This window comes from Capra hircus, chromosome 19 (assembly GCF_001704415.2).
Source record: "Capra hircus breed San Clemente chromosome 19, ASM170441v1, whole genome shotgun sequence".
NCBI classification, from domain to species: domain Eukaryota; kingdom Metazoa; phylum Chordata; class Mammalia; order Artiodactyla; family Bovidae; genus Capra; species Capra hircus.
This window is the reverse complement of record NC_030826.1, coordinates 50,862,734-50,885,613: the sequence shown is the minus strand read 5'-3', so window position 1 is coordinate 50,885,613 and position 22,880 is coordinate 50,862,734. Positions and strand designations below refer to the sequence as shown.

The 22,880-nt window shown below is 58.7% G+C and overlaps 1 protein-coding gene across 1 annotated transcript; it reads right to left on the bottom strand.

The window, feature by feature from the left end:
- CEP131 (centrosomal protein 131) lies at positions 1,086-17,468 on the bottom strand. Its single transcript, XM_018063620.1, has 26 exons — positions 17,244-17,468; positions 14,619-14,807; positions 13,734-13,843; positions 13,150-13,264; positions 12,725-12,852; positions 12,389-12,505; positions 11,728-11,883; positions 10,346-10,463; positions 9,877-9,993; positions 9,526-9,676; positions 8,910-9,004; positions 8,254-8,436; positions 7,711-7,887; positions 7,508-7,633; positions 7,273-7,398; positions 6,105-6,221; positions 5,593-5,695; positions 4,701-4,902; positions 4,253-4,360; positions 4,038-4,155; positions 3,665-3,739; positions 2,648-2,790; positions 2,391-2,568; positions 2,100-2,296; positions 1,325-1,385; positions 1,086-1,241 (listed from the first exon to the last, which is right to left on the bottom strand). The coding sequence occupies exons 2-26, from the start codon at positions 14,790-14,792 to the stop codon at positions 1,167-1,169; spliced, it is 3,270 nt and encodes a 1,089-aa protein (XP_017919109.1). The 5' UTR covers positions 14,793-14,807; positions 17,244-17,468; the 3' UTR covers positions 1,086-1,166.

Genomic DNA, 22,880 nt, shown 5'->3' with positions numbered 1-22,880 from the left:
CCCAGTCCCCAGGGCCCCCGGCCTGGAGAGCAGCAAGCAACCAGCTCCCTCTGCTTGCGTGGCCGCTTGTTGGGGAGGGGAGGCAGGCCCAGCATCTGAAGCCAGGAGGGCCCTGGCCCAGGGCGGCCCTGCTCTTTCACTGCTGCACCTGGCTCCAGCCCCAAGTTCTGCGAGCAATCAGCTCTGGCACAAAGGAAGGAAGCAGCCAGGAAAGGCAGCCGGAGAGGCAGCCAGGAATTGTGCAGATGAGGAAACTGGGGTGCCGACACCCCAAGGCAGGGACGGGGTGCCAGGAGGGCCCTCAGGTCAGCGCTGCTGTGAGCTGCTTCCGGCCCGTGGGAAGTCCGGCTCTGCCCTTGTGGCCATCGAGGCTGAGAGTGACTGCTGCTGGAACCTACGCTAGTGAGAGTCCAACCCCCAGGACCTTCTGAGAGTGCAAGAGGGGCAACACCTCCACCAGGGCCAGCCCCTGCAACCCCATAAGTGCCAGCTCTCCCCAGTGGCCTGGTCTAGCACCCTCGGCCAGGGCAGTTGCGGTGACAGAGTGCCTGGCAGGCGGGTAGGGGAGGTGAGTCCCCAGAGGAGGAGCCTCCTCTTTGCTGCCCTCTAGCTCCATTGCCCGGTCCTTCCAGGATAGGTCTCTACCCTTCTCAGGGCAAGGCTGGTCCCAGGCCCATTTCTCGAGGGCTCCAGGCTGTCACACCCCCAGGGAGTGTCCTGACTCGGGGAAGGAAGGACAGGGCCTCGGGGAAGCTGGCTGGTTTTCTAGCCATGAAAGCAAGAGCAGCAGCCTGTGCAGGGGTTGGGGAGGGGCTCAGAGCGCCTTCCCTGTGGGTGGGGGGGGTTGCAGCAAAGGGGCACAAGGGTCACAGGGCTCGTCCAGGCTCAGGCCAGAACAGGGGGCCACTCCCTCTGCTTGGGGCCTAGGGCCCGAGCTGGGGAACTGCAGGGCCAGGCAGGAAACGTCGGGGTAGGGGGGCAGATCGAGAGCAAAGCTGGGTTGGGTACCCCACACCTGGCCTCGAGGAGCCTCCATCCCCACCACCCCAGGCCCCAGACCAGGAGAGACGAGTCAGGGTCACGCAAAGCATTAAAAGACGCCTCTTTACTGTCACCACACAGCCTCAGTGTCCCGCAGGGTAGCCGCAGCCTGCGGCAGTCGGTGGTCACTTGGTGCTCGGAAATGGCCGCCTGCACTGCTCCAGCAGCTCCTCCAGGTGGTCAGCCCGCTTCATCGCGGCCTGCAACACCCGGTGCACCCTGGTCAGGCCAGGGCCACCCCACCCCACCCCACCCCTCAGGCAGGCCAGCAGCGGGGACCCACCTGGTGCTGTTTCCGGAGGCTGCTCACAGCCTCCTCCTTCTTTGCCAGAGCCATCTTCACCCTGCGGGGGAGTGCACAGTGAGCTTCTGTGCAGGGTCCGAGCCAGACCCCCAGGCCAGCCTGCAGCTGAGTGCGTCAGGGTGGGTGGTGGGAGGTCTCTACCCCCGCCCCACTCCCTCCAAAGAGCAGGAGGAGCCACTCTCTGGCCCAGCCCATCCCAGCCCTGCTGACTAGGGCACTGCGCCGCCTGGAGGAGCTGACAACAGGATCTGTGACCCCACAGCTGACCCCACGTGAAGCCATGCCCTTTGGGAAGGGCTCCCTGCTGAGAGGAGGCCAGAAAGCCCCCACCACATGCCTGCTTCAAAGAGCACCCACGGAGCAGGGGCGAGAGGCCAGAGACCTGGGAAGGACTAAGGGATCACTGGCGGGGAGGGGAGGAGAGGGGTCAGCCTATTCGCACAGCACCCACTCCACCCAGTCCCCAGGGGCCAAGGGCCAGGGAGCTCCTCTCTGGACACCCACAGGTGGGGTACCTGCCCTGGTTTGGGATGGCTTCCTCCAAGGCCCTGGGGCCAGCATCACACAGAGAGGACAACTGAGCCTCAAGCAGGGAGCCCCCGGCTGCGGCTGATGGGTGCGTTCCACATCAGTGGGAAGGAGGGAGTGCAGCCGTTCACCGTCCTTGGCCCAGAATCCTCTTTGGAGCCACAGGGTCCTGCCTGCCTTCCCCAGCCCTTTGCTTCCCAGGACCCCTGTTAACCCGGAAGCCCACCTCCCATGAACCTCCTCCAGCTCAGCTTGTTTCTCCCGCGTGAGCTGCTCCAGCTCCAGCCGCTGGCGGGCCCGCAGCTCAGCCAGCTCGGCCTTGATCTGCCGGTTCTCCTCCTCGGATGTTGCCAGCCGGTCGGCGAACTCCTGGCGAAGGACCTGGGCAAGGCTGCTGCGCTCGCCAGTCAGCTGCTCATTCACCTGGGGGACATGGGGGACGACAGGGACAGTGTAAGTGGATGGCGGGTGCTGGGGGCCAGGGGCCAGGGCTCAGGTGCCTGATCCGCCTGCTCACCGCCTTCACATCCGCCAGCTCCTTTTCCTTCTGTCGCACCAGGCCCTGCAGACGCACGTTCTCCCCTTCGGCCTCCCCGAGGCGCCCCTTCAGCTCCGCACACCGCTCCTGGAGCTTCCGCTCTGACTGCTCCAGCTCCGAGAGCTCCGCCTCATACTTATCACGGAGGCGCTTGACCCTGGCGGCAGGAGGAGCCGGGTCAGGGGCAGCCCTGTGGTCCATCTCCGGGCCTTGCTCCGGGATTCTTGGGGCCTCACCGGTTCTCTGCGGCCCGTTCGCTCTCCTCCCTGGCCTGTGTCATGTCAGCCTCCAACCGGTGGATGACCAGCTCAATCTCCTTGTCCCGGCCTTTCCGGATCTCCTCCTTTAGCTCCCGTTCTCGGTTCAGCAACCATGCTTCCTGCAGGGGAGGCAGAGGGGGGCTAGGGGAGCTGACTGAGGGTGGCAGAGGAGGCTGAGGACCTCACCTGTCCTCAGGGGTGAGGGCCATGCCCTGTCATCAGGACCCAGCATGGGACCCCAGCAGGGGCCTGAGTAGGAACTGTCAGCACAGCCTAGTTCTTCTCCCACTCAGAGACCATGTCTGCTGCCAAACTGATCCTGATAAAAGAAGGGACCTCATCTGGCTGCTGAGGCAGGGTGGGCCACCCACACGGCCGGGGGCCCCCACCCGGGAATGAGAGCATCAACGGGGCAGCCTCTTGGAAAGCAACCTGGAAATCCCATCTAGCTGAAGACAGCATGCCCTCTGACTCAGCCAAGTCTGGGAACATACCCCACAGATACGAGGACCCCTCCGTGCGTGGCTGTGGGAAGCAGACAGGGTGGCCACTGGGCCACTACTCAGGCTTTGTCCCCTAGTTGATGGCTTGCGTGGCCCCTCTGTGCCTTTCTACCACCAAGAGAGCGTGGTGCCACAGCCTATCTGGAGAATGGCATGAGAGGATAAGGGGAGATCTGCTCCCAAGTGGGACCCTCACACTGGTTTCGGGTCAGCCTGTCAACTTTCAGAACAGTCACCTGGGCGAGGGCAGGGTGAGGAACATCCACCACCATCCTCTGGGGTCCACTCCAGCCCCCCAGTCTCTCCCATGCCCAGCTAGAAGTTCACTCAACTATGGCCAGAATCACACTGCCAACCAGAGGCAGCCAGAACCCACACCCACCCAAGGGGAGGACACCGACGTAGGGCCTACAGGCCTGCTTTGAGGCTGGGCAGGAGGGGAGAGGGAAGGAAGCCCCCACCCCCTGTCCCGGCCTCACCCGCCTCCCACCTCCTTCTTGGCGGAGTTGGCTTCCCACATCTGTCTCTCCACCTCCAGCTGGTCCTTCAGGGCCTTCAGCTCCATCTGGGGACAGGCAACAGTGTGAGAGCAGCCTTGCCTGGCTGCTCCCCACCCAGAGCTGGGTCTGCCAGGGCCTGGACGGGCCTGAGGTCAACCTGAGGGTTTGTGGTGAGCTGGCTGGGGAGACCCCTAGTGTGAAACCAGGCTCAGCACAGTGTTCCAAGCAGCTGCTACCCTTGCAGGTGGGACGCTGGTACTGGCGGTTGCCCTCCTCCACCCCTGGTGGGTGCTTTCCTGCTAGACAGGCCCAGAGGGATGCAGTGGGGCCAGGGGCAGGGCCTGGGCCAGGGGCGGGGCTGACCTGGTGCTTGCGCTCCTGCTCCTCTTTCCCCTTCTCAAACTCGGCCCTCAAGGCCCGGCCCCCCGCCGAGCTGCTCTCCTCTAGCTGCCGCCTCAGCTCATCCAGCTCTGCCCGCTGCCTGCAGGTGAGCAGGAGTCAGTCCTGGGAGGCTAGATGAGGCTGGGCAGGGCAGGGCTGGGCAGGGCTGGGCAGGGCTAGACCCCGCCCCGCAGCACCTGGCGGCCTGCTGACCCAGCCGCTCCTTCTCCTCCGCAACCTCGTTGTAGAGCCGCCGCCGCTGCTGCTGCAGAGCCCGCTGCTCCTGCTCCAGGTGCTGCTCGAAGCTGTGGACACAGGACTCATTGGCAGGGGTCGGGGGTGGGGCGGACACAGGAGGACCTCGCACCACAGGGGCCCAGGGCAGGCGCAGCCAGGACACGCTCAGAACCCAGCAGCGGCCCCCGCGCCATCCATCCCAGCCGGCCCCCAGAGCGCATCCTAGGAACTGAACTGCCCGGTACAGCTACAGCTGTCCTGCCCCTTGGAGTCCTGCACTAACCACCTCCCCCACCCCAGATTTCTCTGGCCCTGGAGGGAGGCCGCCAGGGAGCAGGTACTGCTCACTCTGGGAGTCTGTGCACACACCAGGCCTCGCTCCCCTACCCGGGTCCCCAGGACCCCCACCGCTGCTGGGCTCGCTCCCACTCCTGCCGGCCCAGCGCCTCCTTCTCGCGCTCCAGGTGCTCGCGGAGCTCCTCCGCCTGCCGTCCGTAGTGCTGCGCCGCGCGCTCCTCTGCCCGCTGCAGCTCTGTCGCATGCAGACCCTTGAGCTTCTTTACCTCCTGCTTGTGCTTTGCGATCAGCTTCTGGATCTCAGGCTCCAGGCCTGGGGGTTGGGGGGAGTACTGTGCTGCGGGACCTCTGTCCACCACTGCGCGGCAGGGGCCCTGCCCCGCGCCTGCCTGAACTGTGGAGGACCACTGACCTCTGCCCATTGGGACACCAGGGCTGCAGACCAGCCAGGAGACCCCCTCCAGGGGCTCCAGCCCGAAGCACAGCTGAGCCCACCAGTGCCCACAGCGCCACTCCCTGCCTGCCGCACTGAGGCTCCCTCCTTGGTGCTCTGGCCTGCAGAGTCTCCCTGGAAGGAGGGGCCACTGAAGAGGAGGGTGTCCTGGGCAGGAGGGCCACGCGTGGGCAGGCACAGTTGGGGCTGTCCCACCAGTCCTTAGAGGGTTCCGTGAGTGGGAGACGAGCAGCGATGCTGCTGGCAGCCATCCTCCCCTGACCAAGACCACCCCCCACCCCACCCCACTCACTCCCCTGGGAGCTGGAGGAGGCAAGAAGACCCGTCAAAGGGAGCCCGGGCTCCCAAGCTGGATGGGGCCCTGTGTCAGGACGCTGGTCTGTGGCCAAGCTCGTGTGCCGCCAGCCTCGAACCAGTGGGGCCCAGCCCCGGGTCTCACTGCTTCCTAGGAAGTCTCTGTGCCACACGCGCGACTGGAACTACTGTCCTTACTCGAGACCCCCGTGACTGTCCCGCCCACGTGGTGGCTCCCAGCACGACGGCCCCCACCTTTGACCGTGATCTCCTTGATCTTCCGGGTTTTCTCATTGATCCACTTCTCTCTGCGGACTTTCTCTGTGGCGCTCATGAGTTCTTTGAGTTTCTTAATCTCCTATCAACAAGGAAACAGAGGAGCTGTAGGAAGCGGGAGGATGCAAAGACACCCTGCTCCCGGCTGCCCCATGGGTCTCAGGAGGCAGTCTTTCAACAGTGACAGTGGACAAAGCAGGAGGGACTGCCGTCCTTGTCTGATGAAAGCTGGGAGGAGTCAGTGGGGTCCCTCTGACCAGGGACCAGCGCTGTAGTAGGTCCCCGGTCACCTCCTCTGAACTACACTTCCTTATCTGTGACACAGGAGTCTCCAAAGTCCCTTGGCCCCCACCCCAGGGTCGGCCACTTGCCAAGCTTTAGGGAAGCAGCTCGGAGGCCGAGGAATGAGGCGCCGGGGGCCACCCGTCCTGGGGTCCCTCCCACAGGGCCTCCAGGCCTGGGCCAGGTGGTGGGAGGGCAAAGGGACTCACCAGCTCATGCTGCTCCTGCAGCTGGGCCTCCCTGTCCTTGCGCCTCTGGTCCCCCAGCTTCAGCTCGGACACCAGGGCCTCGCACTTCTCACCCAGAGCCTTCTTGTCTTCGATCAGCTGCAACCAGGGGTGGAGGTGAGGCTGCTGCCCTGTGAGGCCAGAAGGCCCAGCCTCCCCTCACCCAGGAGCTCCGCACACCAAATCCTGAGCCTTGCTTCGCCCCCTGGGCTGAGGGAGGATCCTGGGTCCTGGGGAGCACAGGCGTGGACAAGGACGACAGCTGCCCCGGTGTTGATCCCCCTGGGACCTGGCTGGTGTCAGCAGCACTCGGACAGTGACAGTGCCTTGGCTACAAGGCCCTGACTATGGCCACACCAGAAGCTTCCTGGAACAGGGGTCATTCTGTCAACCCCGTCACCTGGCCTGTGGAGAAGGGCCTGCCCACTGCCTGCCAAGGTGTCTCCACAAAGCCCCCAGGACAGCCTCGTCGAGGACTCCAGGCAGACCCCTGATCTGCAGACACCTATGGCCGCCAAGCAGAGTGTAGCTAGTGGTCACCGGAGGCCCCTCGGTTCCTCTGGGCTCTGGCTTCTCTCCACAGACCCCTCACACAGAGTTTTCCTCAGAAAAGGACCCGACGGGAGCTCAGCTGAGCACAGGGTGGGTGTGTAGCTTCCACCACCCTGTCAGGGGAGCTCTGGTTGCCCCGCCAGCCCCAGCAGACCAGGGGTGGCCTCCCCAGGAGAGTCCAAAAGTGCAGGAAAGTTCAGAGCCTGTCCTGCTGGGTGTGCCCTCAGGCCCCCAGAGGACTAACTGGTCCTGAGTGACCCCACAGGGCTGGACCCCACCTTGGACGTTCTCTGCCCACCCACTCCTGCTGCCTGCCCACCCTCTGGGTGGAGGAGCGTGGCCATGGGTCAGGGGAGGGGTATGGCCGTGGGGAGCATCATTGAGGAGGGTGGTGGGGGCAGCACCGTGGGGCTGGTATGTGTTGGACCAGCCCTGGTCTCCACAGAGGGAGCTGCTATCTGTTTCTACAGAGGGAGAAGAAGGCCCACAGGGGAGGCCTGTGGGTCCAGAAACTCCCACCAAGCCTGAGCTGGTCTGGAACCCAGTCCCGTCCTCCTCCTGACCGCCTTGCCAAGCCCCGCCTGCCAGGCAGCGCCACCTGGTCGATGAAGGACAGATGCCGCTGTATGGTGGCCTCATAGTGCTCCTTCTGCTGCCGCAGCTGCCGGCCCAGCTCCCTCTCCGTCTCTTTGACCCGCCGGAAGGTGAGGTCTCGCTGTTGTGCCTGTAGCGGGTGCGGGAGAAGCGACAGAGACGAGGCCCTCAAGGTTCAGGCCGGGGGCTTGCTCCGGCTGGGGCCCCGGGGACAGACGCAGTGCCGATGGGGACGTTACCAGCGCCCTCTGCAGCAACACCATCGCCTGCTTCTTCTCCTCCACCTCCAGCTGTAGTCGCATCACTGATGTACTGGCCTCAGATGCAGGCTCCAGGCGCCCCAGCCCCTCCTCCGGCATGGGCCCCTGCGAACGTGGCTGTGTCAGCAGGCCATGGTCGCCCGCTGACGACCTGCTGTCCCCCCTCAAGACCCCTTCCACACCTGAGGGGCTGAGGCCGGCTGGCCCTGCCCAGACTTCTCCATCTCATCCAGGAAGTTCATGATGCTCTGCAGCTTGGCCTCTGAAAGCAAGGTCCCATCCTCAGGGGGGCCAGTGGCTGCACTCAGCTTCCCAAATTTCTCCAGGTTGTCCGCTGTCAGGGAGCTGGCATCGTCCTCCTGCGTGGGAGGGGTGCAGTGTTAGGGGCTGTTGGGACAGTTGAGGACTCTGGGTCGGCCTTCCAGAAGCTGCTCAGAGTCCCCTGGGGTAGAGGAAGGCCTGGTCTGGAGGGAGGGCCTCTCAAGCTCCCCAGACCCTGGCAGGGGGTACCACTGGCAGAGAAGCAGTACCTACCCCACCTCCACCCCTGGGTTCTTCCGAGGGTCCTAACCCTTAGTGAGCCCTGGGATAACTGGGGAGATTCAATAAGGTCCCATCTGGCCCTCCTTAGGGTGCTTACTAGAGCAGAGAGGAGCCTGGTGGACTTCCCTGGCCCCCAAAGCACCCCTGGGACCTGAATGGGCAGTGCCAGGGCCCATGGTCACCTCATCAGTCCAGGCATATTTGTCCTTGTGGTAGGCCCGGGGGCAGGGCAGCGGTTCAGGTTCCTGCTCCAGCAGCTTCAGCGTGTCCAGCAGCTCGTCCAGGGTTGCCTTTGACTTGGCCCTGCTCCCAGCTGGGCCCATGCCCTCCAGGCCCTCACCAGGCACATCCTGGAGGCTGGCATCCTGCAGTAGATGGGCCATTAGAGGCAGAGACCACCAGAGAACAGAAGGGTGAAGCTTTCTCCACATGAGCACATGCCTGCCCAGCCACGTGGACTAAACTTGACCCGCCCCGCCCCGCGCCCCCGCCCCCGCCCCCTGACCCACCTCCAGGAAAACAAAAAGGGTGGCTTGGTGGGAGGGGTCTCTAGAGGCTGGAGGCTTTGGCGAATGCCTAACCTGAGCGTCCAGCTCTTTTCTATGGGCCTGTAGAGGTGCCACCCCAGCATCCATGAATACCCAGAGAGATTCCAGAGCAACCATTGAGACCTCATCCTTCCGCTGGATCGACAAGACCCATCCTGGGTGGCCTTTCCTGGTGTGAGTGACCCCACAGCCAGGGAGGGGCAGTGAAGGGGTAGGTACCAACCACCCCGGCACCAATGCACCCCAGAGCCGAAGGCAGGCAGGCAGGGTGGAAAGGGCTGTGCCGAGACCTGAGGCTTGTCCTCTGAGAGCTGCCGGGGCTCTGGGGATGAGCCGAGGGCAGGCTGGCCGGCATCCTCCAAGCCTGCAGTGCGGAAGCTGGCCCCTGCACAACAGAACACAGTGTCAGCCCACCAGGGGGCTGCAGACATGGAGGAGCCCTTGGGAAGAAGCCAGGCAAAGGGGAGGCAGGCCTGGGACAGCACGTGCCATGGCGGACCTCATGGAGCAGTGGGGACATTGGGGAGCCCTGACCTTCTGGAGTGCGAGGTCACAGAGCTGGTGCAGCTGCTGCGAAAGAACCCTGTGTCCAGGCCCAGAGGAACTGGGACAGGAGTGGAGGAGCAGGGCTTGGTATCCGCTGATAGCAGCACTCCCATTCATGAGTGGGAGCTGCCAACAGGGCAGTGGCAGAGGGCGCCAGAGGACGTTGGCAGAGGCTGCACCTTCTTAGCCAGGAGCCTCCCTGAGGCAGAGGGATGGGGAAGGATGCGGAGGTCTAGGCAGGGGGCATCTGCCTTTAGGGATAACTCCAGGGGAGTCACCATATCGGGGTGCCCGCACACAGAGCCAGAGGCAGTGGTAGGTGGACGGCAGGGTAGCCTCTGGCCTCTCAGCCCTGCTCACCAGTGTTATTGGCCTTGCGGGTCTGCTGAGAGGTGCTCCCTGGCCTCATGGCTGGCTCCTGGGTGGGCTGGGGCTTCTCCATCTCCCCCATCCCCTTCAGCGGCCCAAGGTCAGCGTTGCCTGATTTCTGGGCTCGCTTCTGTTGCAGTTCCTGTTGTGGGGAGCCCCTGTGAGCAGCCGGGGCCAGGGGAGAGGGCCGCCCCTCATCCTCCCCGAGTCACACTGCCCAAGGCCCTGTGCCCAGGGTCTTGGGGAAGGGGGCAGTAGGGCCCCCAGGAACACAAGCGGTCTTGGCACAGAGGGTGCTCCCTCAGCGCCAGGCTCCCCACGCGGCTCAGGCCACCCCCTCACTTGGATGGCTGCCCTCCGGGCCTGGCGCGCCTTCTCCTCCCGGGCCTTCCTCCTGGCTGCCTCCTTCTGTTGGTGTTGGTCCAGGAGGGTCCCCTCTCCCAGCCGCTGCCGCTGCCCCTGCAGAAGCCAAGCCACAGTGGGTTTGACTGGAGAAGACGGGGTGGCCCCATCCTGCCATTTCTCTGCCCCACAGAGGACAAGCCCCCCTCTCTGAGGTGGTCAGCGGCTCCTGCAGATGGGAAATGTCTTTGCCTCTCAGCCAGAAACCCACCCCACGTTTCAGCAGGGGTGACCCGGCACCCAGGTCCTGTGACCGAGCAATTCGGGAGGGAGGAAGCTGACCCCCTAGATGAAGTGGACTCATGGGGCAATCCTAGGTTCAAGCCCACTGGTCAGAAATCTTGCCGTGCACAGCGGGAGCCCTGGGATTCACGCCCACCCCTTGGTTGGCTCGCACACCCACACTGACCTCTCGCTTGGATGCCAGCAGGCACTCCAGGCGGGCGGCTCCGGCTCGGCGCAGCTGCACCTGGTGTCGGTACCAGCGCTGGATGGTGACAGCGGCCTGGTTTACCTGGTGGATGAACCTGCCAGAGAGGGGGGTTAGGGTGGAGGCGGCTGAGGCACAGCCTCCCTCCCCGGGTCTCCAGGAGGCCCGGCGGGCAGAGAAGCGGCGGTGCACGCGGCCCTTCTTCAAGTGCCAGCAGTCCCCAGGGAAATGGAAAAGCTCATCCCCAGACTACTTATGATCAATAGAAACTGAAAGGAACCCAGTGGCCCACCACCACCTGTGGGCAAACACTGCGCTCCTGACGGTGCACTGCTCAGAGACAAAGAGCAACAAGTCAGAGGCCCTGCAGGCCGAGCACAGGGGCCACATGCTGGGGCTCCAGGCACAGCCCGCCAGGGAAAGCAAACTAGAGGGCACAGGCTGGTGTGGCCAGGATTTTGGCCAGGAGGGGCTGGGTGAGGGGCACGTGAGGGGATCCCGGGGTAGAGGGTGATGTTGTTCCGACTACACGCGCATTGAATTCATAAACCTGTGCCCTAAGAGGGGCATCCTGTTGCGTGTACATTTTACTCAGTAAGGCAGGTTAAACCCAAAGCCTTCATCTGGGCTCTCGAGACCGCTTGTCAATTCACTTGGCAAAGGTGCTAATGGACCATACAGGATGTCAGTGGTCCCCGGCCGTGGGACATGCACCCAGAGGGGTGTCCCAGTGGGGACACCTGAGCCTTGCCCAGCTCCTCCCGCTCGCCCATTTCCAGGGCCCGGTTCTGAGCTCTGTTGGGACAGCTGTGATGACTGCTCAGCCAGGTGAGGCTTTCAGAGCCCAGGCTCTGATCACTACGTGGTTCCTGACCAAGCACATCACAGACCTGCAGCCACAGCAGAAGATCCCACCGTGCCCACACCCCGCCCTCCCCCGGGGCGGCCAGATTCCAGGGGCAGCCCCATCAGTGTTCTGACCTTTGCAGTTTTACATCTTCCTTCTGTTTAATGTTTTTTTACTTAGCAGTTTACTGAAGTGATTACATACTTATAAAACTTACCCATTTGGAATATACCATTCAATGATTTTTAGTAAATTTAGAGAGCTGTATGACCACAAACATGATCCAGTTCTAGAATGTTTCCACTGATCCTAAAAGACCCCCTCTGCACTCCTCTGGCCCCAGCCAGCCACTGCTCTACTTTCTGATTCTGCAGATTTGCTTTTTTTGATGCTTTGTATAAAGAGAACTATACAACGTGTGGCCTTGTCAGCCTGCATCATCTTAAAACAATTCTTAAGTGGAGATTTCTCTCCCTGGCACCGCAGGCCTCCTCCCAGCCCCGGGGGTGGTCACCTCTCAGCCTCCTCCTCGGTCACCTCCTTCCGTCTGAGCAGGCCGGTGGTACCCCCTGAGTTATTCTGGACCACGTGGTTGCTGCGGGCCACATTCTTCTGCGGCTTCCCGAGGCTGCTGCCTTCGCCCTCGTCCGTGGCTGCCTTAATGATGTTGCTGACCAGGAGGGTGGAGAAAGATTCATGGCCACCTAACATGGCCCCCCTCTCCCGGCTCCCAGGGGATGGCTATGTCTGTGGCTCGGAGAGCCGCCTTAGCCTTGTCCCAGGGCCTGAGGACCCCAGGAGCGGGTGAGGTCCTGTTCTGACATGCTGGTCATCCTCAGGGTCACCTACTCCCCCACCAGTGCCCATCTGGTGGCACCCAAGGTTAAAGGGCTCCACACTTAAAACAGCAGGATCCCAGAGCTGGATGGTGACTCGACACCCATAGGCCGTCCCTGATCTGAGCATGCTAGGCACTGGACATGCGGGTGAGGGACTAGGGGTGGGGCTGCTCTGCTCAGCCTGCTCAAGGTTCCCCTTGGCTATGGTCTCAGATGGGGACTGGAGACTTGGGGGGCAGCTGCGGTTTCCTCGGTGGAACCCCAGATCAAGATGAGCCTGGGCTTGCTGGTGCAGCCCAGGTCACGCACTGTGGGAGGCTGCAGCCAGGGCCTTACTTGAGGGAGGGAGCCGTGTGGTTGGAGCTCTTGGGGGTCGGCGGCACCTTTTCTGAGGGGGTGTAGTGGTTGTGCACCATGGTGGTGACGCAGTTGCCCACGGCACCCTTGTTGCTCCTGCCGGGAGAGATGGGGGTGGGAGTGGCTTCAGGCTCTGGAAAGGACCCCCGATTCACGTAGTTGGCGCCAGGGCTCACTGTGGCACTGTCCCAGTGTCCCTGCCGCGCCCCCTACGACCACCATGCCCGATGGTGGGGCCCTTCTCAGGACCCAGGGAAGCTCCATCAGGGTGTTCGGCCAAGAGGAACCCAAGCTGTGAGGGTACAGCCAACGCACCGGTTGTTGGCGGTGAAGCTGGGGGCCAGAGGCACCATGCACTCTCTCCTCCTCGGGCCCACTGGCACATCGAGGGCTCCAGGACTCTGGGCGTCGGATGGCAAGGTAAAGGCCCTGGGCCGGTCATCCTGTCGGTACACACAAGCGACAGTCCATCACCCCGCTGCACATGCCTCTGACGTGGGGCCCCTGCCCTGCCCCCACCGCCTCACCCACACATGGGGAGCTGTGAGATGACCCAGGGGCCGGGACGGTCTTTGCTCCTCCTCACACTGACCACTATGGTCAAAGCTACTAACTAACACTGATGCCCCCTGCCCCCCACCAGCCCGTCCTGCAGGGCAGTGAGAACAAAGTCGGAACCAGGCGTCAGCCCCAGTGAAACAGCCTGATGGCCTGTCGACTCAGCTCAGCTGCAGCCTCACCAGCACATTCCACGTGGCTCCCTTCTCACTGGAGGCTTTGCTCAGACTGGCTGGCCTTTTTCTCCCACTGGGGCTGCCCTCGAAGAGAGTCAGGAAGTCTTGGGGCTCTGCCGGCCTGAGTCATAGAGAGGATGGCAAGCAAGGTCAGTCACAGGGCGTGGGGAGCCCGGCTTCAGGAATCCAGATGAGAACTCGTCTTACAAGGGGCCAGGAGGGGCCAGGTCACTGATGGGGTCTCCTACTCCCAAGCTTGCGGCATGAAATATCACTTCTCAGCCCTGCTCTGACAACCACGCCTGGAAGAGACGCTCGCACCCTGTTCTGTGGCCACCGTGACAGCCCCAGGGAAAGTGCAACAAAGACAAGGGAGAGGGGGAGGCTGGGGCGGTGTGGGGGGTGTGGGGGGCGGTGGGCAGCCTTGAGGTTCACATCTCTGCATAGGAAATGACAGGTCAAGACTCATCCTGCCTACCTTGCCCCGCACTGGTCCCCCTGTTCAGCTGGTGCTCACGCCAGTGAGGCTGGGAGAAAGACTGACTGAGGCAGGAAAGCAGGACGGGAGTACCTGGGGGGTCAGAGGTTACCTGAGGGGGCTGGGCCATGCCTGGTTGGCTTGTGGCTGGTTGACCTGTGTGGCGCTGTTAGATCTGCGAAGGTTGTTGATGGCTCGGGAGCCTCCGGGCCCTGGGTTCTCCTGCAAAAAGGAGGGAAGCAACTGACCGTGTGGCAGAGGTTTCAGACGCTTGCGAGTCCACTCAGGGGCAGGCCAGGCTTGGACCCAGATTAAGTGAGAGGCTCTCCTGGGTCACACATAGACAGGTGAGCAGGGGGAGCAGGTGACAGGTGGGCGGGGGAACACCCTGGGGGCCCTGGGTTTGCCTGGCTGAGGCGGGGCAGGTCCCCGGCCTCTCACATGAAATGGGAGCGCCTCACCCCTGGCAGGTGGAAGGTCCAAGGGGAGGCATGTGACTCCTGCCCAGGCACCACAGCAAAGGCTACCATCCTCCTCATCACCTTCTCACCAATGAGCCTGGCTGTTCACTCCCCATGGCAGCTCTCGTCCCAGAGTTCCTGTTGCCGTCCAGCTGCCCACCTGCCGCCTACTGCCTGCCCTGCACGGTATCTCCAAGGCCACCAGGAGCCCCTCCTTCCGCACACATCAACCTCATTTACAGAGGAATCATACAAATCCAAATGTTGCTGGAACAGGAGGGATGAAGGGCTTGGTGCTGGCAGGATCTAGGCTCTATGTGGGGCCAGGTGACCCTAGCAGCAACCTATTGGGGAGTCAGCTCCCTAGTCTATCAGCCAGAGTCCTTCCTGCCCCCGGATAGCCCCAGGGATGAATGGGATAATGGACATGAAGGTGCCTGCTGAGGTGTGCATCTCAGACGCCAGGAGTCAGACGCCACCCCAAGACAGGGGGCCCTGAATAGCCCCCAGACATGACACCCAGCTCTGATACTCACCAGCATCTTCCTCCTTGGCTCACTGCCCGTGACCACGGAGATGGAGCGGGTGATGGGCTTGGTGGCGGAAGCACTATTGGGGCGCCGGTTCATGGGTGGAGGGAGGCCTGTCAGACTCAAGTCCACACCTTCCAGGCTGCCCTCGGGGCCGCTGAGGGCCCTGGAGCCTTTCATGGTGGACAGGTGGCCCTGAGAAGAGAATAAGGGAGGTGAGCAGGCATCCTCCGAGGGCCCAGGCAGCACGCACGCCCTCTCCAGCTCAGCCCCAATGGCCCAGGGCTGAGGGTCCGAGTCTGCATGCCGTTCAGCTCCCCAGAGGCCTACCGTGCCCACCACCCTTGTTGCTCGGTGGCTGTCTCCTTATCAGGAGCAGAAGCGAGTGGCAGAGCAGGAAGCTGAGCATTAACAGCAAAAGGAGGTTTCCTGGGGTCAAGATGACCCTCCCTGGAAGGGCACTGCAGGGGGTGACCCTGGGCTGCTGAAAGTCATAGGTATGAGCCCTCTCCCATGACAGGTACTCTACCTGCCTAGGCCCCATATTCCTCATCTGTAAAATGGGCCTTCAAAAGTGCCTCCTCACAGGGTATCATGAGGTTCAGACAAGGCGGCCACGAGGCTGGCCTGTGGTGAGCACCCCACAGGCGATATTCAAACTGGGATTTGTTAAAGCCCCTAAACTTATCTGGCCACGGAACTCTCCCTCTGTCTCCTTAGAGCCATCCAGAATACCCAAGAGCTCCTGGGAGGCAGCATCTACTCTCCTGTCCAGGTTACCCTTCCTCCCCTCCTAGGGTGGCACTTCCACAGTGTATGTTGCTGGCCCTTCCCCATCCGACTGCTCAGCCCTGGGCCTCTTCCCTCCATCCTAGGGGACAGCCTCTGGCCTCCTGGCGTCAAACACCATCTCTGCATGGCCGGTTCCCACAGGCATATCTCTCACCACCCCCTTATGCCCTAGTTCCCAGCTTGGCTGACCATGGAGTACACGGCACCTCAGACCCAAACAGACTCCTGACTGCCACCTCCAGCTGCCCCTCCCCAGTGGGTGTTTTCTGAAACTGGCTCAGACCAAAGATTCAAGTCTCGTCCTGACCTCTTCCGCCCCTCACCTCCGTCCCTGCCCCCTCAGGCACCCGGCTGGTGCCCCTTTCCCATCAGTCCCTTCCCTCCACAACCCCCGTCTGAGCCCCCATCTCTTCAAACTGAAAAACCATGGCAACCCCTCCTCTGGCCCTGCCTGACCAGCCTAGCCTCTCCCCACACAGCAGCCTCAGCTGATCTTTCTGAACCGGGTCTCAGATCAGGGTGGGAGGACACTCAGGCAGGGGGAATAAAGTCACCAGGCCTGGACTGAGAACAACGCCCCTCAGACCTGACCCTGCTCTCTGTGACCTCCTCACTGCCTCCCTTTCCCTCCTTCGATCTGCTTGAGCCTCCCCTGGGATATCATGAGGCGCCCCCGCCCCTCCCACTCAGAGGACTGCCCGTCCCTGTCACTCCTCACTCCCTCATCCTGCTTCACTTGTCTCCCTTGGCCACCTGCCCACACAGGTTGGTCTGTGCACTGCCTGATGCCCTTGTAAGAATGTAAGGTCCACGAGGGTGGGGACCCTGCAACTCCAGGATCTGGCATGTGGCACGTGCTCAGGTAACCAGAGGGGATGAGCTGGCACCAGGAGGGACCAGAAGGGAATGAGCATAGCCCTCCATGGCATGGAGGACTCTGGTGGGCCAGCGGGCACACACCATCATCACCCAGGGTCAGCACTGCAGCCTCCATCAGCCCCAACAGCCACAGCAGAGGCTTTGGTGCCTATTCTCCAGAGTGAAGGCAGAGGCTGTCCCTGCCACTCACTAGGCCAGTGTCCTCGGGTATGTGTTTCCGGTAGTGTGAGTGAAATTTAACACCCTCCTCTCCTCCAGGCACCAGCCACACCCAGCCTAACTGGGCCCACTGGAGGGGCTGGCACCCTTGAGCAGCAAGGAGTGTGGGGGGCTCTGGGATGGTAAACAAAGCCTCTCCGTGGAACCCTCCAGACTAGATCTCATCTTGCATACAGAGGTGTCCCTCCCAGGATCTGAAGGTGGTGTCCAGAGCCTCCACCTGGACCTCTCAGGATGAGCTGTCCCAAAACCCAGGGAAGCTTCCCTGCAGGCAGCTCCCCATGTCCCTGGGGTTTGGCTCAAGGCAGGAAGAGCATCCTCCCAGGAAGGCGGTAGGAGCTCACGGACCCTGGGGCAAGAGCCCCTCCTCACCTGTGTGGGGGTGCTGAGGGGCCCTTACCTGCACCTTCCCCCTGAGTACCCTCAACTGCACGAGAACCCCCCTCATCTGCATGGACCCCTTCACCTGTACGAGTGCCAGGCCCTCTCACCTGCGCTGGCCTCCCCGCCTAGGCGGGCTCAGGACCACCTCACCGGCGCGGGGACGCCCTCACCGGCACGAGCCCCCTCTCACTGGCACGAGGCCCACTCACCGGCACGTTCCACCTCATCTGCACAGCCCGGGATGCCCCTCCCTGCGCGGGCCAGGATCCCCTCATCTGCGTAGGCCAGCCCTTGTGCGCCGGTCCTGGAGATTCTTCACCTGCGGGGGCCACCCCAACTACACAGGGACCCTCTCACCTGCGTGAGGCGGGCCTGGAACTCGGGGCCTGTAGGACCGAACGGCGAGGGATGCGCGGGGCCCTCCAATTGGAGACACGGGGAGCCTAGGCTTCGGGCCGACGACCTCGGGACCTCGCGCCCTCGCGCCCCCGGCCCCGGCGCCGACTACGAGGCCCGGCGACAATGAAGCGGTCGGGCGAGCGGCCGCAGCTAGCAACCAAACAGCCTGGCACCTCCTCCCCGTCCGTCACGGAGGCCCGCCTTTCCTGCCCGCGCCCCTTCTGGATTGGCCCTCCGGCCGCCCACTCCGGCGTCCCGGGAGTTCATTGGGTGGCTCGGCTGTCCTTCGAGAAGTTCAACCGTGGGAGGAGCCACAGGGAGCTGGGGTGGGGCCTGTGGTAGCGGCGGGCTGCCGATTGGATATGGCCACAGGAGGCGGGGTCTCGGCTGCGGTGGGGTGGGCCCTAGGCGGAGCCTCTGAGGAGGGGTGGGCGAGGAGGAGAAAGGGACCGCGTGTGGGGAGGGCCGTGGATCGCGCAGGGTAGCTCCGCGCTGCTTCTTACCGTGGGCCCAGCCAGCCTTCCGGGCTCCCACTCAGTCCCAGGCCGCGTCGTCCCCCTGGCTCCCATGCCGTCCCGCGGATCCCACGCGGTCCCTGGGCTCTTGCGCGGTACTCGAGCTCCCTCCTTGCCCAGACTCGTCTGGACACCTGGGTCCAGTTACCCTCTGAAAGCTCCCTTTTGGGATCTGGACCCGCGAGTCCCAGGGAGGCCCGCTGTGAAGCTGTCAATAGGGGCCCTTGCTTGGGCGACCCTGACACCTACCCTCACCCTTAATGCCCGCTCCCCTCCTTACACCCAAGACCGCGCGGTGGCGACGTTGTCCTTTTTTTGTTTTTTCATGTCCTTTTCCTGTCTTGACAATGCCATCCTCCCCACCCCCCTCTTTTTTTTTGCCTCCTTCTCCGAAGTTTTAATCCCCCACTTCCACTCCCCCCCGCACCCCCGCCCCCACGCCTGGAGGTTGTTTTCTATCGTTTCTCACGTCCAGACCACTGTCCCCGCTGGCTCTCCTTTTTGGCATCCTGCGTGTTTCCCTACCTGCACTGTGCGCCCTTCCCAGCGCGCAGGTGGACCCGGCACACCCAGCTCAGCGCTACCCAGTAGCTACCCTACGCCCCCAATCTGTGATCCCTTCACCAGGAAAGCCCCCTCTCTTCCACGAACTTTCTGGTCTCGCCAACATTTTTCCCTTCAAAATAACAAATAGCACATTGCTCATTTTTGTCCCATTTTTATAAATCAAATACTATTTTTTCTTCAAAAATTCTAATTTATACCAATAAAAATCATATTTTTGGGTGTACAGCTGAGTTTTGACAATGCAGAGAGCTGTTTAGGTTTCCCTGGTGGCTCAGATGGTAAAGAATCCCCCTGCAATGCGTTCAACTCAGGGTTCAATCCCTGGGTTGGGAAGATCCCTGGAGGAGGACATGGCAACTTGTATTCTTGCCTGGAGAATCCCCACGGACAGAGGAGCCTGGTCATCTACAGTCCATGGGGTCGCTGAGTCGGAATTGACTGAGCAACTAAGCACACACACAGAGAGCTGTTTTACCACCACCACAAACAAGGCACAGAACATTCTCTCCCCTCTCCAAACCATGGGCTGCCTTTCTGTAGCCATATCCTCCCCACCCCTTGTCCCAGTCACTTCCAACCTGCCGTCTGTCAGTCTGTCACTATGGTTTTGCCTTTTCCAGAGCCTTGGAAATGCAGTCCTGTGCTGTGTACCATTTTGAGTCTGGTTTCCTTCACTTAGTCACATGAGTCTTCCCTATTCCTCTTTTCTTCATTGCTAACTAGTATTCCACAGTATGGGTGAACCATCCTTTATTACACAGCAACCAAGGGCTTAAGGGTTGTTTCAGGTTCGGGGCAATTATGAATGGAACTGTTGTAAACATTCACTTTTAAACATTTGTGTGAACTTAAGTTTTCATGTCACATCGGTAAATACTTAGGAAGGGACTGCTGAATTGTATGGTAGGTAGGTAGGTGTTTAGCTAAGATACTGCCAAACTTTTCCCGAAGGCAATGTACCTTTTTATTATGCTGCATTCTCACCAGCAGCCTGTGAATTCCATTTGATCCCCCTTGGCCTTACACTTGGTATTACTGGATTTTTATTTTTAATTAATACTAATATTAATGGGTGTCAGGACTTCCCTGGGGGTCCAATGGTTAAGAATCCTCTTTCCAATGAAGGGGACACAGGCTTGATCCCTAGTCAAGGGAGATCCCACAGGCCTTGAAGCCAACTAAATCCACACACCGTATCAAAAGATCTTAACACAATGAAGAGACCGGATGGTGCAACTAAAATAAATATTCTTAAAAAATACTAACAGGTGTGTAGTGGTATTCCACATGGTCTTCAACGGCATTTCCCTAACAATGTTGAGAAACTATCTGTGTGCTTCTCTGTCCAATATCCATATACCTCCTTTGGCAAAGTGTCCGTCCACATCTTTCACCCACTTTGTACATCGAGTTTGGAGTGCTCCTTATATGTTCTTGATATAAATCCTCCCTGAGAGTTATGATTTGCAAACATCTCCAGTCTGTGGCTTGCCTTTTTGTTCTTGTCATTCAAAGTAAAGTTCTTCAACTTTGATGATGCCTAGTTTTTTCTACTAGTTTGTGCTTTTTCTCTCTCATAGAAGCCTTTGCCTAATCCATGGACAGAACATTTTCTGCTAGGTTTTCTTCTGGAAGTTTAACTTCTAGGTAGGGTTATGGCTCACTTTAAATACTGTGTAAGATATGAGAAGGAGCCAAGGTTCATTCTTTTCTTCCAGTTGTTTCAATACTATGTGTTGAAAGTCTATCCTTTCTCCATTGAATTACCTTGACACCTGTGGAAAACCAACTGACCATATCCGTGTGGCTGTTTCTGAATTGTCTATACTGGCCCATTGATCTATGTCTAAACTTTCACACATCCCACAGTGTTGACTAGCGCTTCTTGACAGTATGTTTTCAAAGTAGGTAGTGAGCCCTCTGTGTGCTTTTTCAAAATGACCTTAGCTATTCTAATTGCTTTGACTTTGGTTGTAGCTTTTAGGATCAGTTTGTTTCCATTTACCCCCAAAAAAAAAACCAAAAACTAGATGGGAATTATGTTAAATCTGCAGATCAACTTGGGAAAGATTGACATCTTAACAGTAAAACTCTTCCCATCTATAGTGTCTCTCTCCATTTACGTAGGTCTTCATTGTTTTCTTTCATCAGTCTTTTGTACTTTTCAGCATACAGATCCTATATATACACACAGTTAGATTTATACCTATTTCAGTTTTGGGATGCTATCATAGAGTATCTATTTTGGGCCACACCGGGTCTTCGTTGCTGCGTGTGGGCTTTCTCTAGCTGTGGTGGACAGGGGGTACTCTTCCTTGCGTTCTCATGGTGGCGGCCCTGCTTGTTGTGGAGCACAGGCTCTAGACGCGCGGCTTCAGCTGCTGTGGCACGCGGGCCCTAGAGCATGGGCTCGGTAGCTGTGGCACAGGGACTTAGCTGCTCCGAGGCATGTGGAATCCTTCTATACCTGGGACGCCCCAATAACAGATTTTACAATGTAAATGTCCAATCGTATATGACATATACAATTCAGTTTTACTCAACAGCCTGTGTTCTTGCCAGTCATAGGATTTTTTTTGTGTAATCTATGTGATTTTCGACATAATCACGCTTTCTGTGGTTAGTTAACAGTTTTATTTCTTCCTTTGTATTTGTCTTTTCCCCCATTGTTTCACTGAAGTGGCTGGCGCTTCCAGGACAATGCTAAACAAAAGTGGTGAGTGTGGACATTCCCGTCTTGTTCCCAATCTTGGAGGGAAGTCACTCAGCGTTTTGACATTAAGTATGGTGTTGCAGAGTTGGACACGACTGAAGCAACTGTGTACGCACACAAGCACTCAGTCCATCCCCTTTACTGGGTGAAAGAAATTCTTATATTTCTAGTTTGCTGTTTTTGTTTTTTTTTTTTAATCATGAATGTTGAAATTTATCTCATGCTTTTTTCTGTATAAAATAATGTGATTTGTTCTTTAGTGTGTTAATATAGTGAATTTCACTGATTTTCAGATGTTGGACCAGCCTTCCATTCCCAGGAAAAACTCCACTTATTGTGATGTATTACTACTTTTTGTATACTGCTCGATCTGTTTTGCTAATAGTCTGTTGAGGACTTTTTTTTAAATCTATGTTCATGAAGGAGATTGGTGTGCAGTTCTCCAAATCAAGTGCACATGGAACATTCACCAAGAGAGACTATATCCTGGGCCACTAAACAAACTTAAGTAAAAGCTTGAAATCTTTATAATGAAAGTCTTATATGTTCTCTTACAATATAAAGTACTAATAAAAAACGCATTTTATTTGATCCAGGGGTCAAGACTCCACATTTCCACTGCAGGAGGCATGGGTTTGACCTCTAGTTAGTCCAGGAGGTTTCACATTCTCCCTGGTGCTGTGACCCCCAATAAAAGTCAGACAAAAAGGAAGTCTTATGGGAAATTAGAAAATATTTTGAACTGAATAAATACTAAAATGCTATCAGAGTTCATGGGATGTAGCTGAAAGTGTCTAGAGGAAAATGTACAGCATTAAAAACGTTTCCATTAGGACTTCCCTGGTCGTACAGCGGGTAAGAATCTGCCTGCCAATGCAGGCAACATGGGTGTGATCCCTGATCTGGGAAGATTCCACATGCCATGGAGCAACTAATCCCACGAATCACAGCTACTGAGCCTGCGCTCTAGCACCCGCGAACTGCTGCTACTGCGCCCACAAGCTGCAACTACTGAAGCCGGTGTGCCTAGAGCCTGTGCTCCACCATAAAAGAGGCCACCCCAATGAGAAGCCCGTGAACTGTGATGGAGAGAAGCTCCCACTCTCTGCCACTAGAGAAAGCCTGCACGCAGCAAGACCTACTGCAACCAAAAATAAAATAAAAAATTTTAAACGCTTATATTAAAAAAGAAAAAAGGTCTTAGATCAATAATCTAAGCGTTCACCTTTAAAAAGCTAGAAAAAGAAAAAAATCCACAGCAGGAAGAATGAAATAGTAAAGAGCAGAAGTCAATAAAACAGGAAACATAAAATCAGTAAGAAATATAAAACCAAAAGTTAGCTCTTTGAAAAGATCAATAATATCAATAAACTTCTAATCAGACTAGCCAAGAAAGGGGAAAAAACCATTAATATCAGAAATGAAAGGTGGGACACTATAGAAATTGGAAGAACAAAGAAAGTAGTAGGCTGAAAAAACTACAGCCATATTCGCAACTGACCAATTCCTTGAAAGACACAAATTACTGAAACTCACAAGGAAATAGATAACCCAGATAGTCCTTAAATCTACTTAAGAAATTGAATTTTGCAGTCAGAAATTTTGCAATTAAGAAAATTACAGGACAAGATAGTTCCACTGGGGAGTCCTTCCAAACATTTAAGGAAGAATTGATACCGGTCCCTGCTTTCAGAAGGCTCTACCTGTGCCCCTTAGGGGCTCGGCCCCTGTGCTGTTTTCTCTCCTCTCTCTCTCTCACACACACACACAGATAGAAAATGAAAAGGCGATCAGTGCAGC